The 16,382-nt window shown below is 51.4% G+C and overlaps 6 protein-coding genes across 6 annotated transcripts; 4 read left to right on the top strand and 2 right to left on the bottom strand.

Annotated features, from left to right (window-relative positions):
* Positions 1-311: 311 nt before the first annotated feature.
* Positions 312-1,232, bottom strand: N7498_005907 (uncharacterized protein; the record flags this gene model as incomplete). Its single annotated transcript, XM_058452969.1, has 1 exon — positions 312-1,232. The coding sequence occupies one exon, from the start codon at positions 1,230-1,232 to the stop codon at positions 312-314; it is 921 nt and encodes a 306-aa protein (XP_058309507.1).
* Positions 1,233-4,465: 3,233 nt separating this feature from the next.
* N7498_005906 (uncharacterized protein) lies at positions 4,466-5,686 on the top strand (the record flags this gene model as incomplete). Its single annotated transcript, XM_058452968.1, has 1 exon — positions 4,466-5,686. The coding sequence occupies one exon, from the start codon at positions 4,466-4,468 to the stop codon at positions 5,684-5,686; it is 1,221 nt and encodes a 406-aa protein (XP_058309506.1).
* A 650-nt stretch (positions 5,687-6,336) lies between these two features.
* N7498_005905 (uncharacterized protein) lies at positions 6,337-7,587 on the top strand (the record flags this gene model as incomplete). Its single annotated transcript, XM_058452967.1, has 2 exons — positions 6,337-6,432; positions 6,484-7,587. The coding sequence occupies 2 exons, from the start codon at positions 6,337-6,339 to the stop codon at positions 7,585-7,587; spliced, it is 1,200 nt and encodes a 399-aa protein (XP_058309505.1).
* Positions 7,588-8,377: 790 nt separating this feature from the next.
* N7498_005904 (elongation of very long chain fatty acids protein) lies at positions 8,378-10,047 on the top strand (the record flags this gene model as incomplete). The annotated part of the gene is made up of 2 exons (XM_058452966.1): positions 8,378-9,166; positions 9,229-10,047. The coding sequence occupies 2 exons, from the start codon at positions 8,378-8,380 to the stop codon at positions 10,045-10,047; spliced, it is 1,608 nt and encodes a 535-aa protein (XP_058309504.1).
* An 828-nt stretch (positions 10,048-10,875) lies between these two features.
* On the top strand, positions 10,876-14,187 carry N7498_005903 (glycoside hydrolase family 35 protein; the record flags this gene model as incomplete). Its single annotated transcript, XM_058452965.1, has 6 exons — positions 10,876-11,682; positions 11,736-12,729; positions 12,782-13,075; positions 13,125-13,196; positions 13,246-13,333; positions 13,389-14,187. 6 exons carry the CDS (start codon positions 10,876-10,878, stop codon positions 14,185-14,187), a joined length of 3,054 nt encoding a protein of 1,017 aa, XP_058309503.1.
* A 257-nt stretch (positions 14,188-14,444) lies between these two features.
* N7498_005902 (putative MFS transporter) lies at positions 14,445-16,183 on the bottom strand (the record flags this gene model as incomplete). Its single annotated transcript, XM_058452964.1, has 5 exons — positions 14,445-15,059; positions 15,118-15,510; positions 15,566-15,772; positions 15,826-15,885; positions 15,938-16,183. The coding sequence occupies 5 exons, from the start codon at positions 16,181-16,183 to the stop codon at positions 14,445-14,447; spliced, it is 1,521 nt and encodes a 506-aa protein (XP_058309502.1).
* Positions 16,184-16,382: the final 199 nt, after the last annotated feature.

Here is a 16,382-nt window from a genome sequence, read left to right as displayed (position 1 = left end):
AAGAAAGGAAGTGGTATGAGGAAACCGTATTGTCCAACTCATCACCGTGTTGCCCCCATGCCCTTATACAAAATCTACAACCTGTGCACTTTGTATTTTGGAAACGTCTGATGTGAAAGCGAACTTTGGAAACAAGTACTCATCACACTTCTGAACAGTAGACCTGAGAACATTTGTGTGTTATGGTAACATGTCACCAGAGAGCCCAGTTAGATCCCCAAGTTAACGCCGATGCTCAAATCCAAGGGCAACAAGCGACAAATCTCCATTTCCCCTCGCTGTGCAAGCCCCAATCTTTTCCATCCAATTGATCACCTTGAGGAGCGGGTATTATGGTTGCCACGAGGATTATCATCGTTGAATGATGATACTGAAGACATATCATCAAAATCCTCCTCATGACTCCTGCGTTCGTTCAGATCCGAAACCACAGACACGGCATCTTCTTCACGCTGGTTCTGGGATGGCGAACGAACAGCAGACCTTCTGTTCTCATTTGCAGGGGAACTTCCAGTCATGCCTCGCATGTCGTGCTCTGTCGCACTCATCCGTTGATCTACAGAAACGGCAACCGCAAGTCCCGGCTCTGTGTTTGCATCATCTGGCGATAGAACGGTCCAAGATCCGGGTCTCGAATCCTGGATTTGGTTATTGGGAACGTCCAGTGCAGGATACCGGGTTGTCTGTTCTGGTGTCACAAATTTGGGAACGACCATGAGCTCGGAGGTTGAAATGACCTTGCTTTGGTTGGCGGCGACGTCGTACGCAGGCGGTGCACTGCGCTGGCGTCTTCGGCGGACGTAGAAGAAGATCCCACCAAAGATAACCAAGAGACCGACGATAGCGATTGGCAATGCAATAGCCAGTTTGGTCTTGGTCGAGTCAGAAATACTGGATAACGCGCCGGCTTCGTTGTTTGCGATGTTGGTGGTCGAGGTTGCAGGGATAGAAGTTGAAGGCGAAGTTGACGCCAAAGTCTCATAGTTGTTAACGGCGGTGGACGGTGTTGGAGCCGCTTTTATCGGCTCATTGGTACTTGACACTGCTTTTGTATTCCACGCCGCTATTCCTGGTGTCTGTGTACCCTCTGCTTCAACGTCCGAAGTTGAGGTTTCCGATGGCCCATACCCTGCAGCATCAGTTACTGAGGAATGTTGTGCCGCTTGGCCTTGGTAGGTGCTAGCAATGTCCGTTTCTGACGGATTCGCAGTTGTTTCTGCCCGGCTTTGCATATCTGAAGATGGTGAGGATGATGAGCTTGTGATATAAATGAGTATTGAGATATGAGGGCCTACCTGCTATTATCCATCGCTTTAATGATAGCCAAAAAGGGGACATGATGGGGAAAAATTAGAATATGGAACTGCTTGGGTGTCGAGGGTTTTATGCAAGACTTCGAAGGGACAAACAAAGAGCTAGGGATGTAAAGGCGACACAAAGAACGAGGCGGGGAATAAATTGTGATCAGTGCATCCGGGTTACCGGACTCTCACAGTCGAGATAGCTGTGTCGATATGTCGTTATCTATCACTATACCAAGCTGGAGGGAAGGGAAACGCGCCGCTTCCGTGGGAAACCCGTAGAAAACACAAGCGCTCACAGCCTCGATGACCCCAAGCCATTGGACGAGCCAAGTAGGGGAAGGATCAGCTCGGAACCTGCACTGCCCTGGGATGAAGCTGGTGCACAAAGCACTCGGCGTCAATGGAAACGCCGGACGTCGTAATTTCATGTCGTGAAGCGCCGAGTCAAGCCTCTATTTTTTGCTATTCCGTACCTCCTAGGTCTTGGCACGCAGCGTTAGATGTCTTTATTCTACTCTTCAAAGAAATTCTTACTTAATCGTCGTTCTATAATTACCTTTCTTGGGGCTTCGGGCCACGCAGTTTTGGGGGCCGCGAAGATCACTGTCCACCCTAAACTGCTTTCAGCTTAGTCCAACACAGTGCAGGTGAATGGCAACCTTATTGGATCCCGTTGGGGGCTGATGCCGACTGAGATTATCATAGGCTCGAAGATATTCCAAGCGGGGTGGATTCCGGTTCCTACAGGTATCTATCTGCCTGCGTAATTTTCTCGATAGTTCCATACAGCCTAGTCAAATTGTCGACCATGTGGTACTATTGATGAGCCTCAAGGGTTTTCTAATCACGACTTATATGTTTTATTATATATATTAGACGTAATTTTGAAGTGCAGAAAATGATCATGATACTCGGAGGATGTCAGCGATGCTGTATGGGGCCTTACTTCACAAAAGTGATTACACGTCAACTTTCCAGTCCTTGTCGGAGGATTGGTCATATTTGAATCGGTGGAAGAGAAAGAGACGAGGTCGCGCACGGATAGGAGGTTCACGCGCAGACCGGGTCATTCGAGAAGAGTTCCCTTAACTGTTGTGCACGTTGCCAGGCATGATGAGGCTTTATGTCGGCATCATCTGGCACAAACACTGACGCGATCTATATCTCTTCCGGGTCCTCTGGGTCTTCCTGTAGAGTGTGGAATTTCGCCAAGGCACATAGAACACTTCAAGGGGTCGAATGGTAACAGAAACGAGTGCAGTGCGACTTCTCTTCGCTCGGATCCTATGATTTCCGAATTCGTGAAGTAGTTCCGGGTGCGACAACGCGTGGTGGGTGTCGACGTATTTTCCACATCTCAGTGCACCAGCACTAGTTGAAGAGTAGCAACGATAGTAGTATTGACCCCTGAGCGAATAGCCCATGCTGAAATAATCCGAAGAGGTACGATGGATGAAGTTCTCTACAGGCTAGTCTCCACATCGGCTTCAAGATGGCAGCTGCGTGCGCTATTCGTGAGTCTATTATTTCCCCCCTTTGACCAGCTAATCAGCCAATCAAATATTTACGCGTTGCGTACTCTTGTTACGTTATATGACAGGAATGACGTGCTCATTGGCCTGTGAAATATCAGCCCCCAAGTGGCCCTAGATTTACACGAAAAGCAGTGTGAGCATGGCCGTGCTAGAGAATTTGGATGTCATTGCCAAACTATTATTCGAAATTTATTTACGGCCAAGGTCACAGATGGCTACGTACCTAGGAAACAAGGTGAATCCATCTATGAGATAAATCAATACAGGCCAGTGGCTGATTTCATCAGAAGATACAGGAAGAGAAGCCTGGTTATACCACACAGTGGTAAGAACGTCTTCTGTATACGCACTAAGTCACCCCTGGGCTAGTCTAGTTCATGCAACAGGATAAGACCATCCTGTGCTCCGGCTTCCGACAGGCCTCCTATCATTTCGCTACCTGCACCGGCTCTGTGGGATGTTCGACCACTATCCCTTCAACAGCATCACCAAAAGATAGCTTAGCTATCCGATGGGGGATCTTTGAAAGGTGAACAAGGGCTAAGATAATAGGTTCAGTATGGATTATAAGCAGAATAGTATACCACTCACTGACATATTGGATATCAACCGAACTGGCACTTGACGTTGATCCTCACTGCCTCGACGATGTTCTTCGGGGCTGGAGAATAGCAGAAGCCACTTTTCCCGGATCGCGTGGTCCTGGCTCCGCAGTGGACCGGTACTTCCTGGAATGCATGGCCACAGACATTTGAGTAGTAGACATACCAACCGCAGAAGCAGTTGTTAGGGCTCTCGGGCCTATTGAATAGTCGGGTGCGGACATCGGTTCCTATTCTCCCTGGCGCAATTCCGGCCATGTTGATCACGGGTCTATAGACAATGATACAAGTACCGAGGCACAAAATGTAGTAGAATGATCAAGAGCTTGATTCTAGATAGATAATCAAAACTTCAAGTGACGAAGTATGTTAAAGTCGAGATGCACGAGCAAGAAAGTAAGTGAACATACCCGTGCTAGATATATATAGTTCTTTTTCAGGGATGCTAAGTATAGCCTTAGCAACTTCCATTACACTTGAGTCTCGATTTAGAATATATAACTGAGCTTATGACATTTTGAAACTCACACCGCGCGCGGCAATCCATCTTAACCACCTATCATTTATTACCGACCACAAATACCCCGGGAGAGGGGGAAAGAGGGGGAAAGAGGGCTATTATTATGAGTATACGTAGTCAAGTGCGATCCCCAACCCATAGAGCATCATATCGCGCGCGGCACTTGCCCCTAACCACTCATAATCTGTTGTTAACCGCCAATAAACAACACCAAAGCGTTGAGGCCACGCTTACACCTCACAAAGTCTCCACTTCTCAAGATAATGTTATACAATAGGCGCTTCGAGGTTTCTGGATGACAAATAGGCGTTAAGAGAAGTCAACTAATGTCTCGAGTAAGCGCTTAGGTGCTCGAACATTCGAACGTAGTCTGCCTGTTTACACCGCACCCACGTGATCCCTTGGAGATATAAAACCCCCTTCGCAGGACAGCCACTATTGAGGGACTCATACACACCACCAGCACACGAATGTTACACCAACCTTTCTATTAATATTTCCGTCATGATCAATCCCGAAGAAAGATTCTTTTCAGAGGGTCAAAGCTATTTTGGCCCAAGGGAAAACCCTATAACCGAAACACACTGTAACGTCTGGGATTGGGATCAGCTGCGATTGATCAAAGTCAAAGGAACGGCCAAGCTTTTTCCACCTCAAGAAGATGTTGAGATCTCAATCCTTGCGCAATTTGCAGATTACCTTTCGCCGGAGGTTCGTGCAATCACAGTCGACGATGACGGGCTTCTTATTGGAATCTCGACAGATCCGGAAGAGGATGATACATTCTTTATTGGATATATTCCCTTCTCACTCTGTTATTCACTCGCAGATTGCCCCACAATCTACTTCTCTCAACTTCAAGAGCTCGATCGGCTTGGACCAGGTGTCGACCTCGTATCGTATCATGATCAGAGGGTCGCATTCAAATTCAACCCTTTAGGTATGCCTCGGAGAATACAAATGTCCTGGAAGGAGATGAACCTACTCAGCAAACTTCCACCACATCCCAATATAGTACCGTTTGATCGCATTGTTCTCGAAGACGTAGAGTCTCGAGTAATTGGATTCACAACAAAGTACATCCCAGGTGGAACGCTAGCAAATGCCGATCCGAAAAGGCCTTTCCGATTTGAATGGTTACAGCAGCTTACCCAACTGGTGGATTTCTTGAACCTAGAATTAGGGATCATGCATCAAGATATCTCACCCCGAAATTTGCTTGTCCACCCCGAAACAGACAAGATTCTGCTCTTCGATTTTGATTGGGCCGCTAGCGGAAAAGAATGCCTGCTAGATGGTCGAGACGACGTGTCTAGTGTTGTGTTCACACTATACGAAATCATCACAAACGATATGCATTTTACGAGCATTCCTCACTGGGACAGAAACATAGACATGGTGCAGACTATCGAATGGACCTGTCACCGCGAACTAGACTCTGATGTGTCAAAGTTCCGCAAATTTCTGAATGAATGGATAGAAACAAGAACCGACAGAGCCATGGAACGATATCTCAATGCTCCCAAGCGGCTTATATGGCTGGATCTCCCAACCCCTCCAGACTATAGTGTGCCCTTTGAGCTAGGTTGGACAAAAGAAGGCGAAACTATTTGGCAAACGGGTGAGCGTTCGAGGCGCATTGCACTAGAGAGGGGGCAATACTGCTTTCGGTGGGAAAGACCCCCACAAAGCAGGCTGTTGAAGAAAGCCAAACACAGCATCTAATAGCTTAAAGATTGCTCGGTCAGTTCGCATCTAGATCAATCATTTGTCAGATAGCAGATGGTACAAAATGGAACACATTAAAGCCTTGCATAAATCCCATACTTACCTAAAATTTGTCACTTTTAATGCGATCTGATTATTCACCTAACAGTTATCTTACTGTCTACGACCCAACAGCATGTAGCAAGTTTCTTTGAGAATGATGAATTGAAGGAGAGTGATGAATTTTGGGAACCGCCGCCTGGCACAATAGAGAATAAGTCATCGAGGAAAGTTCAACAGCCACTCGAAAAGCACTATATCTATAAATATCACGAGAAATCGCCATCAATGTCGCTGGAATGGAAGTAGAATGGAGGCCCTTGAACTTTCTTTCACTGGCAACAGACTCTCCTGCACGTCACACCACACCCCATTCAGCCACATGGCTGTTAATCTTTGATCCGCCGCTTAAAATTACTGATACCATAAAGAAAAGCTAAATTGGCGTATTATAAAGATTCCTCGCAAAAATGACCGGTTCTTGACACCCCTATCTTCAGGCATAAAACGGTTCCATTTAGGTTTGCACGTGACTGCGGAGTAAGCGGGGTCGGTCCCTGGCGCTGTCTCCCCAAGCTTCTTGACACATATCATCTTCACATATCATCATGAGTGGATTCAGCTTAAAAGAGGGCTGGCACCCTAAGGGCAAGGATGGCAAGAAGGAGAGCTGGCGTGGGGATTTCAAGGGCATCAATCAAGTGGTGAGCTTCTCAGTCTGACGTCTGCAAGGCTCGGCCGCTAACCCTGTTCAGGCTGGATGGATGGGCAAAGGCAAAGATGCGAGCGATGACCGTTCCGAGCATATCTCCCAACCATTGTCAGCATTGAAGGATCCGTCTGCTTTTGGACCACCGCCGAGGCACATCAATTACCATGGCGCTGGTGCATTGCCCAACGAGACTACACCTGACCGGCGAGGCATGGGAGCTCCGCTATCCCAGGAACAGATCGACTATCAAAACTATCAACATCAGCAGGCCATCGAAGCGGAGGAGGAGGCAGCTCAGAAACCGGCGCCGCCTCCGGTTCCTTACCGCGTAAACACCACGGGATTGTCAACGAACAATCTCCCACCGCCGCCCGTGCGACACCTCGATTCGCAGAGGTCCGGCTCTTCGGCCAGTACGAAGCCCAAGGGGCCTCCGGTGCCTCCACGAGTTCCTCCCCGAAACGACTCGCCCGCGACAAGTACTCTCCCGCCTCCCCCATACTCTGTTACCACGCCATCGGCGTCCCAGGGATACGTCAACCAGGAAGCTACATCACGCCTCTCGAACGCCGGTGTCTCTGTTCCTGCTCTTGGAATCGAGGAGCAGAATGGGTCATCTTATACATCAACCGCTAGGAACAAGATGAACGACCTGCAATCCCGCTTCTCGCAAATGCGAACCGACTCGGGGTCCTCTCCAGCGGCTACTCCGACGGATCGGTTCCCGCGCACAAGCACGAATCCGGATTCCTCCCTCCCCCCGGCTCCCGGCTTCCGCGATCGTCACGCGGACAAGATCGATATGGGCAAGCAGAAGCTGGGCGGAGTGACGTCGCGCGTTAACGCTTTCGTGGAAGATCGCAAGTTTTCTGCCAACGCGAACAAGCGCGTTCCCCGACCGCCAAGCAATTATACTTCACCGTCGTCGCCTGTTACACCTGTGAGATCTGCTGCGCCCGTTGCGCCCACTGTACCTGCCGCATCTGAGCCGAGCAGGGCGCCGGACGTTCAAGCTCAAGCGCAACGTAAGAAGCCGCCTCCGCCGCCCCCCAAGAGGGCGGAAATTCGCGCCCCAGCTGCCAGTGCCTCGCCGGTGTCGTCAGCCTCAACGCCACCGCCGGTGCCGACCAACACTAAACCCCGCTGAGCGGGACCGTTTGTACAACTTGAATTGGACTGGCACCAGTGGGGGGTTATTGAGAATAGACAAGTGCAGCGCACGTATGTACAGTAGCTCGATACGATCGACGTGATCGATATCAGATATTCATTCTTATCACCGTCATTACAAGGCCAAGGCCTCGGCCGCATGTGAGCCTCCGCTTGGCCGGACCTTCTAGTCTGATCGGCTGCGTTTTCCGAGATGTTGGGAACTGCACGACGTACATTATGAGCCCATTGGTCCCAACAGAAGACCGAGAACGTCACCTCCGAGCATCCGCATCCATGCAGTGTCGTACAGAGGGATGCAGAGGCATGGGCTATCGAGAGTGGCCACCACGGGGCGGGCTGAGTCATCTCATGGCGCCTGACGGTTCGGGCAAACACGCCAAAACGCCAAAAAAGCGTGGGGTTCAACTCCCAGTTGCGTCGCGTGCGCTGGTGTCGCGTGAGGGCGATGGTACGGGTGCTCTTCCACCGACCTAGCTCCTATATAGTATGACGCAGATCGACCACGGGTACGGATATCTACCTAGGCGTAGATAGCATGTCTCTGGATGATACACAGTCCGCAAGGCGCAAGGGCGATCAACCTCGGTCCCCGTTTTCCCAACAAATGCAGGATCCACTTGCGATAAGGCGTCTTTATCAGTTGAGTGGATCCCCCTCTGCACTACTTTGGGCAACACCATCTTTTTTTTCTCTTCCCTTCCAGCTCTCTCCTCGTTCCAAGGTTATCCGTTGGTCTCCAATTCCTCTCTGGTTCTGGGTTCACCATGTTCGACATCAACGTGCCCTCCCAGTTTGGTCTGGCCACCGTCCGCATCGCCCTGCCTCCCGCCTCGCTCCTCAAATTTCCTCCCAACGAGCTCCCCGAGACCGTCCCGGCGCCTCACGTCTCCGGATGGACGTGGAAACAGCCCTTCAACATTCCGAATGGCCTCTATAATCAAGCTCTGGACGTGCGGGTCCCTATCACCATCGCCAGCGTCTATGCGCTCACCGTGCTCCTGATCAATCGCATCAATAAGGCCCGCGGCTACAAGCCCTACGCCTTCAGCAACTCGCGACTTTTCAAGGTCTTCGTGGTGCTACACAATGTTTTCCTGGCCGTCTACTCGGCGTGGACTTTCGTCGGCATGCTCCAGGCATTCGGTAACTCCTGGCCGGACCGCGACCAGCCTAATGGCCTGGTCGGCGTGGTGGACTCGCTGTGCAAGATCAACGGACCCCGTGGCTACGGCAATGCGGCTACCTACAGCCCGTTGACTGACCAGTGGTCCATTCCCAACTCCACGCTCAAGCTGGCTGGCGGTCAACCCGACCCTAGCGACGTCGGCCGTCTCTGGAACCAGGGTCTGGCTTACTTCGGCTGGATCTTCTACCTGTCCAAGTTCTACGAGGTCGTTGACACGGCTATTATCCTTGCCAAGGGCAAGAAAAGCTCCACCCTGCAAACGTACCACCACGCCGGTGCCATGATGTGCATGTGGGCCGGTATCCGTTATATGGCGGCTCCCATTTGGATCTTCTGCCTAGTCAACTCGGCTATTCACGCCATGATGGTACGTTATTTTCTACTGGTATTGTAGTACATCATCAAGCTGACTCAATTACGCTTTTTTAGTACACCTACTACACGTGCACTGCTCTGCGCATCCGCGTCCCCAACCTGATCAAGCGCAGCTTGACATCCATGCAGATCACTCAATTTGTGTTCGGCACGAACATGGCCGCTGCCTACCTTTTCGTCCACTACACCATTCCCTACCCGGCTGGAAGTTCTGCTCTGCGCCACCTTGCCCAGGCTGTTCCCGCTGTGGCCAATGCTACCGCCGAGGCCGGAGTCGTGCCATGGCTCAAAAAGCTGGCTTTCCGCGCCGCCGGTGCGGAGGGTATTGCCGAGAATGTGGGTGGAGCTGCCACTGCTCCTCGCGAAGGATACACCCAGAAAATGGTGACTTGCATGGACACTTCTGGCCAGGCCTTTGCCATCTGGCTCAACGTCTCTTACCTGCTCCCCTTGACCTACCTATTCGTGCGCTTCTTTGTCCGCTCCTACCTCAACCGCAAGGACCCCGGTCTCAAGCAGCCTACCCACATGGAGGCCGCTGAGAAGGCCGGTGTGGATGCCCTTAAGGGTCTGAGTCGCGCAATTCAACGGGCTGCCATCGAGGGTGAGAACAGCGAAACCACCGACGACGAGGTTATCCGCGCACACGTCCAGAAGATTGTTGAGCAGACGACCCAGGACTCTCCCATCCGGACCCGGGCTTCCGCTGCCAACAAGGCAAAGGCCGATGCGTCGCAGTCTGGCTCGGACGAGGGCTTTTCCACCGTGAAGAAGGGTGCGAAGAAGCAGACCAAGAGCGAGCAGAAGACGAGCTCAAGCTCTCCGACTGCAAAGGGTGATAACCCGTTCGGAGTGCTCGATAGAAACGCGTGATGCAGTCCGGAACATTGGGTTTCGGCATGAAAAATTGGAGTCTTGGAGTTTTCATAGTAAAATATCCACTTTCTTTTGACGAATGAGATGCGGCATGATGTGCTCTGCCTTGATAATCTCTTGACTGGAGTCTCGGTCCCCTGCAAGACAGGCCTCGCACTAACTGAGGTCCTTCTTCCCGACGGGGCCAGGGCATTGGATGTCATGATTTTGCTCCGCAGTGGATCTTTCGGAGATTTGCTCCATGGACATAGCTTTAGCCGGTACTTGGTTTAGCCCGGTACCTGGTGGCTTTAGATCACACGATTGGGATGTACATTATATGGAACAAGAAAAACGAAGTTATGTTTATCCATCTTCACTGGCCCTGCATCCGTAGATCCTTGTTTGCCGTGGAGATCTGAGATCCTTGGTAGCCCAGCCATGAAGGAGTCATCCCGTGGACATTCATGGGTGCATTTAGCTACCGTCTCTTCTTAGACCTTCAAACACTTTAAAACGGCTAAGTTTCAACTGAGGTTAGACTAAGATATCCCCGCTGCGTCTACGAGCTCGCTGAATGGAGGAAAAATATTGTCGCGCGTAATTCACCCAGCCCCGCGGGGGAGCGAGGCCCTGGCACTGGCGGCACTTCGCTGAGATCGCTACAATTGGGCAAATGTCAAGCTAACGAACATCGTGCCTCGACAATCTCCGCAGCTACTCCGAAGGAAGGACGATGCCGAATTGAACAATGCGGTATAAATTCAATACTGTTGCCCGCAATGTCTTCAACGTCGCCGCTCCCCCTGCATTCTAGGCCTCGGCAGAAGTCCGAGTTGCTTCAAAATGGCGAGCCTCGCACGGCTAATTGCCGGTCTTGGGATAATCCTTTCCTTTCTGAGCCTTTCTGCAACTGCCGACACCGAAGTGTCTCAATGGCCTCTCCACGACGATGGCTTTAACAAGGTCGTCCAATGGGATCACTACAGCTTCCAGATCAACGGGCAAAGGATCTTCATCTTCTCTGGCGAGTTTCACTACTGGCGTATCCCGGTCCCGGGCCTATGGCGTGACATTCTCGAGAAGATCAAAGCTGCAGGGTTCACCGCGTTCTCCTTTTACTCCAGCTGGGGATATCATGCGCCGAATAATTATACCGTTGACTTCTCCACGGGTGCCCATGACATTACCCCGATCTTCGAACTAGCCAAGGAAATAGGACTGTACATCATCGTGCGTCCAGGACCGTATATCAATGCCGAAGCTAGCGCCGGTGGATTCCCCCTCTGGTTGACCACCGGTGAATACGGGTCCCTGCGGAATAATGACACACGTTACACGTCGGCTTGGAAGCCCTATTTCACTGAGATGTCCTCGATTACCAGCAAGCACCAAGTGACCAATGGTGAGAACGCCCTAGTCTACCAAATTGAGAATGAATACGGGGAACAGTGGATTGGCAGTGCTTCGGAGAGGGTGCCGAATGAGACGGCGATTGCATACATGGAGCTTCTCGAGGCCAACGCTCGTGCAAATGGTATCAGGGTGCCGCTGACGTCCAATGATCCGAACATGGACTCGCACTCCTGGGGTAGTGACTGGTCTAGTGAAGGTGGCAATGTTGACGTCGCTGGTCTTGATTCCTATCCATCGGTTAGTTCTCTTCATACAGGATGCAACCATCAAGCTAACGCAATAGAATGCAGTGCTGGACATGCGATCTCAGTCAGTGCACCTCCACCAACGGCGCATACATCCCATTCCAAGTCATGGACTACTATGACTACTTCCAAGAATCACAGCCGACCCTGCCAGAATTCATGCCCGAATTCCAAGGAGGCTCATACAACCCGTGGGGGGGACCCGAAGGCGGTTGTGCCGATAACACAGACGCGGACTTTGCCAACTTGTTCTATCGCTGGAATATCGGTCAGCGTGTCACGGCCATGAGTTTGTACATGCTCTTTGGTGGAACGAACTGGGGTGCCATTGCTGCGCCCGTGACTGCAAGCAGTTATGACTACTCTGCTCCCATTTCGGAAGATCGTTCGATCGGGTCAAAGTATTACGAGACCAAGCTTCTCGCTCTATTCACTCGTTGTGCGAGGGATCTCACGATGACGAATTTGGCGGGTAATGGCACGCAGTATACCGATAACGCGGCCGTGAGGGCGTACGAGTTGCGAAACCCGGATACGAATGCTGGATTCTATGCAACCTTCCACTCGAACACTTCTCTGTCCACGAATGAGGCGTTTCACTTGAAGATCAATACGTCTGCTGGGGAATTGACCGTTCCAAGATATGGTGGAATGATTCGTCTCAATGGGCACCAGTCCAAGATCGTCGTCACAGACTTCACTTTCGGGTCAAAGACTCTACTGTATTCAACGGCGGAAGTCCTGACTTATGAAGTCTTCGACGATACCCCTACGCTGGTTCTTTGGGTTCCTACGGGTGAGTCGGGTGAGTTCTCCGTCAAGGGAGCCAAGCAGGGGTCAACCAAAAAGTGCCAAGGGTGCTCGAATGTGAAATTCATCAAGGATGAAAGCGGCTTGACGGCATCATTCACCCAGTCCTATGGCATGAGTGTGCTGGAACTCGATGATGTCCGTGTCGTTCTCCTTGATAGAACATATGCATACCAGTTCTGGGCTCCTGCATTGACAAATGATCCATTTGTCCCTGAAAAAGAGAGTGGTGAGTTTCCCCCAATGATACCCAAAGCCATAAGGTCTAACTCCTTCCATAGTGCTCGTTCAAGGACCATACCTCGTCCGTAATGCCAGGCTGTCTGGCTCAAATCTTGATGTTACCGGTGACATCGTCGATACAACAACCCTCGAGGTCTTCGCCCCAGAGGCCGTCAAGCGGATCACATGGAATGGAAAGTCATTGGAGACCCATCGCACGGAGTATGGCAGTCTCAAAAGTTTGGTCTCTGGGCCGAAGTCTATTACACTACCGACATTTGGGTCATGGAAATCGAATGACAGTTTGCCCGAGCGTTTCCCATCATATGATGCTACTGGGCCAGCATGGGTCGGTAAGTTCGAGTCACAAAGCTCATTTCATGATGAAAGCTAACTTCACAGACGCTAACCATATGACAACATTGAATCCGAGGGCTCCTACATCCCTACCGGTACTGTATGCCGATGAATATGGTGAGTCGTTTACCTTATACTTGTGGAAATTTTGACTGATACTTCTTAGGCTTCCACAATGGCGTCCGTCTCTGGCGTGGTTACTTCAACGGCACTGCAACCGGAGTTTTCCTCAACGTGCAAGGTGGAACTGCCTTGTAAGTACATCCCAAGCCTCACCGCAAGCCCATCCCTAACTCGTATTCTCTACAGCGGCTTCTCTGCCTGGCTGAATGGCCATTTCCTCGGCTCATACCTCGGCGATACGGCAACGGAACAAGCCAACCTCACCTTATCTTTCTCCAACGTCACCGTGAGCACAAAAACGCCCAACGTACTTCTAGTGGTACACGACGATACGGGCCACGACGAGACCACGGGCGCATTAAACCCACGCGGCATTCTCGATTCCAAGCTCCTAGGATCGTCGAATGGATTCTCACACTGGCGTCTCGCCGGCACAGCAGGCGGCGAGTCCAACCTGGATCCGGTGCGCGGCGTGTACAACGAAGATGGGTTATACGGCGAGCGAGTTGGATGGCATCTCCCCGGATTTGACGCCTCGGCCTGGACCAGTGCATCGAGGATACAGACGGTGGTAAACGGGACACGTAGCTCGGTGCTCAGCTTCCAGGGCGCCACGGTGCGGTTCTTCCGAACCATCGTGCCCCTCAACCTCCCCTCCAACCGTGACATCTCGATTTCATTCATTCTGTCAACGCCCACCGGCTCTACCGCCTCATACCGAGCGCAACTATTTGTAAACGGGTACCAGTACGGGCGGTATAATCCTCATATCGGGAACCAGGTGGTATATCCCGTTCCGGCGGGTGTACTCAATTACGATGGAGACAACACGATTGCGGTTGCTGTATGGGCACAGAGTGAGGAGGGAGCGAGTATTTCTGTTGGATGGCGGGTGAATTATGTTACCGATAGCTCATTGGAGGTTGTGGGCCTTGGAGAGGGATTGAGGCCTGGGTGGAGTGCACAGCGGGAAAGGTTCGCATGAGTATGCTGGGAGCCATTTCAGAAATTCAAGACAGTCTACGCTGAGAAAAATGAATATTTCAATGTTCATCGTAATTCTTTTCTAAACATAAGTTTAGCTCGTAAGTCCCAGTGGTCCAGGGGTCGTAGGAATGCTATAACCAAAGCCAAAAGTACGATCATGATCATGATCTGGCCAAGGAAGTAAATCTAGGTCTAAAGGATGAGGAAAACAAGCAATTTTCGTCAAATAATAGCAAAAGTGCACTCTCCGTGAGATCAAACCAGGAAACGGAACCCGCGAGTGCTAGCCTGTCCAGGCACACCGCCGTTAAGGGCCTCACCCCGGTCGAGCTTCTTGTTAAGACGAACCAGCATGAAGCGAAGGACGGTAGCAGAGACGATAGCGATAAAGGCGGTGGCGCAGTTGACGGACATGGCGGGCACAAAGCGCGGCGCATCGCTGTCGGGGTACATGTAACTGGCGTAGATACTGCTAGCATTACTGACACAGTTAATGCCGGCCAGAGCGGCAGCACGCTTGGAGGCGGGACGAGGCAGTGTGCTCGAGATCCAGCCCAGAGCGACGACGTAGCCGGAGTAGAAGGACGGGACCATCAGCATCATCGAGACGTAGCGTGGAGCGACGCCGGTAGTGGCGGCAGCGATGATGAAGGCCGCAACGGAGACGTACAGAGGCAGAGTGACGTGGAAGTAGCGCTCTCCGGAGCGATCAGCGTGCCAGGCGTTGCCAAATGCGCAGATGACGGCCAAGCAGTAGGGCGGAGCAGTCAGGAGGAGGGTGGTGATCTTGTTGTAGTTAAGGGTCTCAACGACTGTCGGGAAGAAGTTGGTGACGGAGGCGGAAGAAACGATGCACAGGATCATGAGCATCTAAACAGAGAGTAGATTAGCGATATGTCACACTACAATCGATAGGAACACTTCTTACCAGAACCCAGGTCTTCATGTCAGTGAAAGCCAGCTTGCAGCCATATAGGAAGGATTGCTGCTCGCTGTCGACCCAATCATCCTCACCGATATCCTCCTCCAGACGCCACACAGCAAGTTCCCTCTCCTCCTCGGTGAGCCAACTAGTGGTACGGGGAAAGTTGGGAAGGATGAAGATGGAGGCAAAGGCAATCACAATTGTGACGGCACCCTCGATGATGAACAGCCAGCGCCAGGCACGGAGACCCTTGACGTAGTCCATGTTGTCGGTGATACCGGCCGCAATCAAACCGGAGAAAGCACCCGAAAGCAAAGAACCGGAGTAGAGGGCAGCGGTACGGAAGCCCAGTTCCTTCCGGGTATACCAGGCACTAAGGAAGTACAAGCAGCCAGGCTATAAGAAGTAGACGGTCAGATAAAAATCACCAAAAGGACGGGATGACGCATACGAAGTAGGCAGCCTCGACGAAACCGAGGAAGAATCGAATAACCACGAGGTCAGCGTAGTTCCGAGCAGCCGCAGTGAGAGTCGAGATGACACCCCACGCCATCATAGCCAAGGGCAGGTAGAGAGCCGGCTTGCCGAACTTATTGAGCATCAAGTTTGACGGAATTTGCATCAACAAGTAACCAACAAACAAGATGCTAACGCAGGTCTGTCATCCGTTAGTAACTTTCCATGGAGGACATATGCTATGGGTGGGCCTACCAGGTACTGGTCGCCGACAAGACCGAGATCCTCTTCGAGACCCGCCAAACGGGCCGAAGCCTAAGGAGAATTAGTATCAACCGGTTGAAAGGGCCAATGCAGAGATACTCACAATGTTGTTGCGGTCCAGGTAGTTGAGGATGTACATGATAATGATCATGGGCAACAGGCGGATATCAATCTTGCGGACAAGCGCCTTCTCGGCCGTCTCACGCTCCTCCGGCGTCAAGCCAGCGACGTAGGCCGGTGCTTCCTTCCTCGGGTTGGGCTTGTCGGCATTGGCAACGACCTCGACATTGTCCACGTAAGACTTGTCAAGATCGGCCGTCTCGATGTCACCAGAAGGTCTGGGAGACATCTTGTGTTGCTTTGGGGGAAATAAGACGGTTGGAAGGAGAAAGCCAGCAACCACGCGGGCAATCTATAAAAGCCGCAAGCAACAACAAAAAGAGAATGCCAAAGCAAGCAAGGGGTAGAATGGGCAGGGAGGAAAGGTGTAAAAGACCTAAAAAGAAAAAAAAAAACAAGAACGAAAGACCAAGGCGGACCTCGCGGGG

This window comes from Penicillium cinerascens (genome assembly GCF_028974065.1).
Source record: "Penicillium cinerascens strain IBT 15544 chromosome Unknown contig_5_segment0_segment0, whole genome shotgun sequence".
NCBI classification, from domain to species: Eukaryota; Fungi; Ascomycota; class Eurotiomycetes; order Eurotiales; family Aspergillaceae; genus Penicillium; species Penicillium cinerascens.
The sequence above is the reverse complement of the archived record's forward strand: the minus strand, read 5'-3'. Positions and strand labels throughout refer to the sequence as shown.